The sequence below is a fragment of the Cebus imitator genome, unplaced genomic scaffold (assembly GCF_001604975.1).
Source record: "Cebus imitator isolate Cc_AM_T3 unplaced genomic scaffold, Cebus_imitator-1.0 Scaffold45, whole genome shotgun sequence".
In the NCBI taxonomy this organism is placed as follows: domain Eukaryota; kingdom Metazoa; phylum Chordata; class Mammalia; order Primates; family Cebidae; genus Cebus; species Cebus imitator.
The window spans coordinates 7,599,164-7,607,896 of record NW_016107360.1 but is presented as its reverse complement, the minus strand read 5'-3'; the positions used below and the strand labels follow the sequence as shown (position 1 = coordinate 7,607,896).

Below are 8,733 nucleotides of genomic sequence, written 5' to 3'. Positions count from 1 at the left end.
TTTTTTTGAGAGGGAGTCTCACTCTGTCATCCAGGCTGGAGTCCAGTGGCACCATCTCAGCTTATTGCAACCTCTGCCTCCCAGGTTCAGGCGATTCTCCTGCTTCAGCCTCCTGAGTAGCTGGAATTACAGATGTGCACCACCATGCCCAGCTAATTTTTGTATTTTTAGTAGAGACGGGGTTCCACCACGTTGGTCAGGCTGGTCTTGAACTCCTGACTTCGTGATCCACCGGCCTCGGCCTCCCAAAGTGCTGGGATTACAGGCATGAGCCACTACACCCAGCGAGTACTTTATTTTTTAAAGGAAGTCTACTGGAAATACCTTGATTACAAACATTCAGACTCTATGCCTTTATGTACTTTAAATGAATCAAATACAAATTTTGAAAGTCAAATATTTTTTAGCTATCACTTGGCTTCTCAATATACATCCTCCGAATATTTGCATTTGATACAATATTATTAGGAAAACACAGATGCCAATGATCTTCAGACCAGTTTTTGCATTTTTTCCCCCATTCTGAACGACCGACTTGGCTAAAGGAACGCCAGGCTCAGGAGTGCCTTCAAGATTCAAAGTGTTGGACCAGGAAGTTTACTGATAAACAGCTTTTTAACGGTCTGTCTTGGTGAATGTTCCATATACTTTGTGTAGTCTACATTTGTTAGGCAGAGTGTTTTCTTTTTAAATGTTGTTTATGTCAAGCGAGTTGATAGTGTTTTCTGTCTACTTATTATTTTAGTTACTGAGAAAGAAATCTTGAAATCTTCAACTATAATTGTGGTTTTTCCAGTTGCTGATTTTCTGTCTACTTATTATTTCAGTTACTGAGAGAGAAATCTTGAAATCTTCAACTATAATTGTGGTTTTTCCAATTGCCCGTTTCTTCTTCTGGTTTTTGCTGTATGTATTCTGAAGCTTTGTGGTCAGGCACATACAATATGTTTAGAGTTGTTACAGCTTCCTGACGAACTAACCCTTTTCTCAATAGGAATTGAGGCTCTTAATCCCTTGTTCTAAAGAATACTTTGATATGAATACTTAGTGTTTAACTGGTATATCTTTTTCCATCCCTACTTTAAAAAAATGTTTAGACTGATATGTTTCTCCTCATCTTTACATTTTAAACCTATGTGCATTTTTATATTTGAAATGAGGTTCTCAAAGAGAGCATATAATTGGATTTTTAAAAATCCAGTCTGACAATCTCTGCCTTTTAGTTGGAGTGTTTAGATAATTCACATTTAATGTAATGATCAATATAATGAAGTTTACTGCCTTGTTATTTGTTTTCTATTTGTCCCATCTGTTCCTATACTATACTCTTTGGGGTTATATTTGGATTCCATTTTATTTCTGTAACTAGCTTGTTAGTGATAGCTTTTTACTTATTTTGTTCTGAGTAATTGCTCTAGGCTTATAATATTACAGTTCTTTTAAAATTCTTTCTAATCTTGAGTTAGTGGCTGCCTTTTTGCCTTGCCTGACCGGTCTGGTGGTCACATGAATTGTAGCAGACTGCTTGGTTGCCTCCCAAGATGCTGTTCCCTGCCTGCACCCTTCCTTCTTTTTCCCCCTTGCTGGCAGAGTTTCTACTCTAACATTCCAAAATTCCGGAGTATCACTTCCTAGCTTTCCTTACAATTTGGGCAGGGGCAGATGATTTGATCCTGGCCAATGAGAGCTGAGAAGCAGTCTTCTGGGTGCTTCTGGGAAAGGTTTTCCTCCTTTAAAATAAGAAATACGTGAGAACAAACTCAATTTTTTCCTCTCAGAATTGATTTTGGAGATGGCAGTGTAATGATGTGATGCCCAGAGCTATGACAGCCATATTTAACTATGAGGACACAAATCTGAGGAAACAGCCAAAACATTAAGGATGACAGACTGGAAAGATGAAAAGAAATGGAGCCCTCTATGAAACTGTTGAGCTGTTGCTCTAGTCCTGCTTACCTTTGGACTGACTAACATAATAAATGTCTTAGCCTATTTTGTTACAGCCCAAAGCTCAATTGTCTGTATTCATCAGCCAATGGTCTTAAATTGTTCTCCCATTAATTTCTATGGTTCTATGTCTTGGCCTGGCTGTAGACTCTCGGAGGACAGAAACTCTGTCTTGCTCTTCTCTTAAATCCTGGAAGACATCCACCGTGAGATGTGGTATTGAGTGCGTGCTTAGAGAAGCCATACTGGATGCATGACTCTGACCTCCTTCTTCTATTCCTCTTTTCTGGTAGGAGAATGGAGCAGCACGTCCCCTTCTTCTCAGGGAGGCAGAGAGAATGGAAAGAACAGCGAATGAGGAGTCATGGAACCTGTTTACTAGCCTTAGTTCTGATACCAAACAGGCTGCGTGACCTCAGGACATGTGTCTTCTCTGGGCCTTCAAATCTGACAAAAGCCAAATGTCCTATGATTTTATGAGATTGTTCCTATTTGGAAATAGATACTGAGGAGAGGACATTTGTGTTTATCAGTAAATATTTGTAAGTGGAAATTCAGTTGAGTCTTATGAAAAGAACTAAGATTATTTAGTTCAAATCCCTTCATTTTCTATATGAAGAAATTCATGCCTAGAGAAATGATATGATTCACCTACAGTCATGTTTAGTAGAAATCAAGATTTACATGTTTTGATTCCCAGGACTAGTTCTTTACACTGTTCCAGAGAGTCTTCCTCTTCCTCAGATCTTGAAAGAAAGTTGTTTCCGGAAACATAATCAAAACACAAATTTGTTTCCTGATTTTAAATGTCAGAAGTCAAGGAAAAGTACATACTTAAAAGGAGAGCTACAATGGATAGACACATAAGTCAATGGAATAGAAGAGAGAATCCAGAAATAGACTCACACAAGCGTGCCCTACTGGGTGTGTGTGTGTGTGTGTGTGTGTGTGTGTGTGTGTGTGTGTGTGTGTGTTTTAAGAGATGGGGATCTCACTATGTTGCCCAGGCCGGACTCAAACTCCTGGGTTCAGGTGATCTACCTGCCCCAGCCTTCCGAGTAGCTAGGACCACAGGCAAGCACTACAGTGCCCAGCTTCAGTTTGGACAAAAATCCAAAAACAATCCAATGGAAGGAAGATAGCCTTCTCAACATATGGTGCTGTAAAAAAGTAAAAAGCATAGATGAAGTCTTCAGGATATAGGACTAGGCAAGAATTCTTAGACTTGACACAAAGAACACAACTAATGAAAGGAGATTGGAACTCATTAAAATAGAAAACCTTTGCTCTCTGAAACATGACATGAAGAGGATGAAAAGGCAAGCTACCAACTGGGAGAAATTATTTATAAAACACACTTCCAATAAAGGACTAGTATTTAGAAAATATAAACAATTTTTTAAACTCACCATAAGAAATCAACAGAATTCAATTAGAAAAATTGGTAAAATTAATGAAATGATATTTCACCAAAGAGGATGTACAGATGGCAAATAAATACATGAGAAGATATTCAGTATCATTAGCCAGCAGGGAAACTGTACATTAAAACCACAGTGAAATATCACTATATCCCTAGCAGTAAGACTTAGATAAAAAGTAGTAATGACATCAAATGCTTACGAGGATGAAGAGAAACTGGATCACTCACACATTGCTAGTGGAAATGTAAAATGGTACAGCCACCTGTTAGTTTCTTGCAAAACTAAACATGCAACTATCATACAACCAAGAAATTGTACCCTGTGGCATGTATCCCAGAGAAACAAAACTGATATTCACACAGAGATCTGCACATGAACGTTTATAGCAGCTTTATTCAGCATAGCCCAAACTGAAATAACCCAGATGTCCTTCAATGGGTGAATGGTTAAACAACCTGTGGTACATCCATACCGTGGAATACTACTCTGTGATAAAGAGGAAATTATTGATGCAATTACTTCAATAAATCAATACACTTCCAGGAAATTATGTTGGGTTTAAAAAAAAAAAAGCATTGGCTTATTAGTGGCATTAAGGAAAAAAATAATAAAGAAAGAAGAAAAAATAAGGGGAAACAAAGCAAATCTCAAAAGGTTACACACTGGATAATTCCATTTGTATAGAATTTTGGGAATGACAAAATGCTAAAAATGGAGACCAGATTAGTGGTTGCCAGGGAGGGACTGAGTGAGGGTTGGAAGGAGGGAAGTGGATTTGGCTGTACAAGGGCATGAGAATACTTTGGTGATGGAGCTCTGCTGTGTTTTGACTGTATCAGTGTCAATATCTGGGCTGCGAAATCATATTTTGCATGATGGTACCACTGGGGCAAACTGGGTGAAAGGTACATGGGGATCTCTCTGTATTATTTCTTTTTTTTTTTTTTTTTTTTTTTTTTTTTTTTTTTTTTTTTTTTTTTTTTTTTTTTTTTTTTTGACGGAGCTTTGCTCTTGTTACCCAGGCTGGAGTGCAATGGCGCGATCTCGGCTCACCGCAACCTCCGCCTCCTGGGTTCAAGCAATTCTCCTGCCTCAGCCTCCTGAGTAGCTGGGATTACAGGCATGCACCACCATGCCCAGCTAATTTTTTTTTGTAGTTTTAGTAGAGACGGGGTTTCACCATGTTGACCAGGATGGTCTCGATCTCTTGACCTCGTGATCCACCCGCCTCGGCCTCCCAAAGTGCTGGGATTACAGGCTTGAGCCACCGCGCCCGGCTCTCTGTATTATTTCTTACAACAGCAATGTGAATCCACAAATACCTCACAATAAAAAGCTGAATTTGCCGGGCGTGGTGGCTCAAGCCTATAATCCCAGCACTTTGGAAGGCTGGGGTGGGCAGATTGCCTGAGCCCAGAAGTTCCAGACCAGCCTGGGCAACATGGCAAAACCCTGTCTCTACAAAAATAAAAAGATAAAATAAACCGGTCCAAATGAAGTGGCTTATGCCTGTAGTCCTAGCATTCTGGGAGGCCAAGGCAGGATTGAGCCCAGGAGTTCGAGACCAGCCTGGGCAACATAGTTAAAGATCTCATTTCTACAAAAAAAAAATACAAAAATTAGCAGAGAATAGTGGCACGTGCTTGTGGTCCCAGCTACTCAGGAGACTGAGGTGGAAGATCATCCTTAGCCCAGGAGTTAGAGGCTGCAGTGAGCTGTGATCACACCACTGCACTCCAGCCTAGGTGACAGAACAAGACCCAGTCTGTAAAAAAATTGATAAACAGGCTGGGCACGGTGACTCATGCCTGTAATTCCAGCACTTTGGGAGGCTGAGGCAGGAGGATCACGAGGTCAGGAGTTCAAGACCAGCCTGGCCAAGATAGTGAAACTCCATCTCTACTAAAAATACAAAAAAATTAGCCAGGTATGGTGGGTGGTGCCTGTAATCACAGCTACTCGAGAGGTTGAGGCAGAGATCGCTTGAACCTGGGAGGTGTAGGTTGCAGTAAGACAAAATCGTGCTTTTGCACTCCAGCCTGGGTGACAGAACGAGACTCTGTCTCCAAAAAAAAAAAAAAAAAAGATAAACCCAATAGAAGCAGATTTTAAAAGAAAAATAAAAGCCTCTGGGAGTGGGTTTTGGGGAATACATGTGAAAGTAAATTTGGGGTCACACCAGTGCTGCAGCTGACTCTCCCTCCACACTGTGGCCTCCTTGCTGTGTCCACCAGCAGAGAAGTGGTGGCTGGGCTGCTGCCAACTACCTTGTCCACACCTCCTTCCTTCAGGGCTAAGACTGGGAAATGGCAGGAAACTTTAGTGCTTGATACACTGCTAAATTCTGCCTGCCCTTATTTTTTCTGGCCAGATATTTAGTCCAGAGCAAGGCGAACCCAGTGAATGGCTGGGTTTTTTAACACTGCCTAAGAGGCTGTGGGCTCCTCTGGAGCTGATAGAGCGGATTCAGCCTCCCGCTCATCTGTTTCATTAAGCAGAGCGAAGTGGAACAGGGGAGAGGCTGGAATCAGGACAGGTGCCCCCCATTGGATCTATTCTCTGTTCCTTCCTCTCTCAAGGAGCCTGTTCTGGGAGGTACCCTGAGGGCGGGTGCAGGTCTGCCTCCGTAGGAACAATACCCACCCCGCATGACTCCCACGTCGAGCAGCTGATCTCACAAGAACCCAATTACCCAGTTTTGCAAATGAGGAAAGGAAAACTCTTCGTTTTGAACGAAAAGAGGAAACGGAGCAAAACCACTGCAGGCCCAGCCCCTAGGGTGGCGGGGAGCCCGAGCCTGCCCAACCCCAAACCCGGGCAGGAAGGGCAGAGGTCGGGATAGAAGGCTGCCTCCTCAGCTTACCCGCTGTGTGGCTTAGAGCGAATTCCTTGCCCTCTCCTTGGCCCGCGTCCTCGTGCGGGAAGCGGGACCATCACAGAGCCCGGCTCCCAGGCTGCTTGGACGACGCGCGGCGCACTGCGGGCCAGGCATGCGCTACGCGCCGACACCGAGTGGGCTCCCGGTGAAGGGACTTCCTTTCGAAAAACGCAGGCGTTTTCCTGGGCCGCAGTCGCGGTTGGCAGACCAAGGGGCACTTCCGGGCCGGGGCGCGGCCCAAGCCTCAAGCCTGTGCGGCTCGAGGCAGAAGCCTCCGCGCCTCTGGCCGCTTCCCACCCTCCCCCGTCCCCTCCCCTCAATCCCAGGCCCGGGGGTCACAGCCGCTGCGCTCTCGCTAAGCTGCACACTGGCTCAGTGGTCTGGACCCTGGCTCAAGAGGAACTTTTAAAACAAGGATCCTCTGACCCCACTCCCTAAGATTCCGGTTTCATTGCGTGGGTATCAGTATTGTTAAAAATGCCCTGGCCACCCGGGCTTTAGCCCCGCTCCCAGCAAGCTCCTGCAGATGTGAGAGGAAAATCCGCAGGAGGAGCAATAGCTTCTGTATTGGAGAGATTCGTGAGCCTGTCTCCAGATTGGAGACCCCATTTCATGTGAGGTCTCCACCCTTTTGGATGGAAGCTGGATAGAGTTTAGTTAGTAGAGTTGCTTTGATCTGTGGCCAGAGACTGTCCAACCCTCCCCAACCATTGTCTGGTAAGAATGGGTTGCAATTGCAATGGAAAAAAGCTCCACAAGAGAAGGGCTGCATGGTGTTTACTTTCCATGAGCCGCAAGCAAAGAATGGAGCTGGAAGCATTTTGCTGTAGTTTCAGCCATTCCAGCAGTTTGCAGAAGAGAATAGTGAGCTGGAGATGAATGATTCCTGAAGAACTTCAGTCCATCCTCTAGCTCAGAGGATATTATTAGCCATCATTTCAGCCAATGGCCAGAGAAAGGGTTAAACATAGAAATTGAAGGTTACTCACGTTTGGCGGCATCAAGTGGCATACTTGCAGCCAGAAGCAGAAATCCCAGGAAATAGTGGAGACATTCCATGCTGAATTCTCACGCATGCAGGCACTCAAGGTTTAACTTTGAATTCCTCTGGCCCCATCCACCAAGAGCAACAGTGTTCTTCTGGCATCTGTGGTGCCTCCCTCTCTATTTTAATTAAATACAGGACCTCGGGGCGGATCATGTGATGGTATTAAGCGGCATTGCCTGATCTGGTCTCTCAAGTTCAACCTCTTACAACTCATGTGCTTATGACTCACTCCTTCTTGGCATCTATTTATTCACTTTTCAGATGCACATTATTTCAATTTTGTGATTCCACATTTTCTAGTTTCAAGGAGACTTCTTTTCCTATGGATTCTATTTCAATATTCTTTACCAAATAAAATTTCAATCCTCCAGCCTCATTATCAACTTACTGTGGTTCCTATACTGCATCAGGCACCCAGCTCACGTTTAGAGTTCATAGTTATGCATCCTTTCCTGTGATGTAGTTGTCCACCTTCTCCTGTGCTCGTACATTTTTTTTCCTCCAAGAGGAAGCAAAGATGGGGGAGGTTTCTCATCAATCATTTGAAATTGTGGAATATGTAAGTGGATGATAACATGAATGTTGTGCCAGGACAACTGTCCAGGCCTCTGGTAGCTGAGAAATGTATTCAAAAGCACATTTAGAATATCTGTGGAATTCCATATAACTGTTGTAATAGCCTGCATAATTTTTGGTAACTGCTCTCAAAGCATTTATGTGTTGCATCACTCAGGGCCAATTGCATAGAATGTACTTTGTATTTTTTCATGTTACAGAAAGTGGGCATTAAATGTACAAACAAGTTTGCCTGTAACAAATTTATATAGTCAAATCATTCCTGGTTACAGAATATGCAGAAAATGTGGCAACAAGAAAACTTTTCCATATGCAAACTTTCTCAAACTCACATCCACATGGCCATTTTCAGGGAAGTATAAATCTTGGTTTCAGGTGAGGGTAAAACTTGACGTATTGATTTATGGTTCAGTGTATCAAGGAGGAATGGAAATAGCCTGTGAAACTAAAATCCATACAGCAGGAATGGTTGACTTTTGTCCCTAAGGCAGCACGCAACTCTGGAGAATCCCTTTTACAACCTTTGAAGCAAATCTGAAGGGAAAAACAACAAAGGGAACACATTATTCATGATTGAAACAAAACAATTTCAAATATAGATGAATATAGAAATAATAGAAATACTTATTAGTTTCATGTAATGTAAAGTGAATAATCTATATAGTTATTTGCTTTTTATATTGCTTATTATTTTTTTTTTTTTGAGACAGGCTTTCACTCTGTTGCCCAGGCTGGAGTGCAGTGGCATGATCATGGCTCACTGCAGCCTCGAACTCCTAGGCTCAAGTGATCCTCCCACCTCAGCCTTCCAAGTAGGTAGGACTACAGGCACACACCACCACACCCAGCTAATTTTTTAT

General features: G+C 42.9%; 1 protein-coding gene across 1 annotated transcript in view; it reads right to left on the bottom strand.

The window, feature by feature from the left end:
- GPNMB (glycoprotein nmb) overlaps positions 1–7,308 on the bottom strand; it is a 28,181-nt gene extending 20,873 nt beyond the window's left edge. Inside the window, exons 1-2 of the mRNA XM_017526985.2 lie at positions 7,239–7,308; positions 5,551–5,670 (exon numbers count right to left, since the gene is read on the bottom strand). Coding sequence (XP_017382474.2) covers positions 5,551–5,670; positions 7,239–7,308 — 190 coding nt within the window. The remainder of the gene's footprint in view (positions 1–5,550; positions 5,671–7,238) is intronic.
- Positions 7,309–8,733: the final 1,425 nt, after the last annotated feature.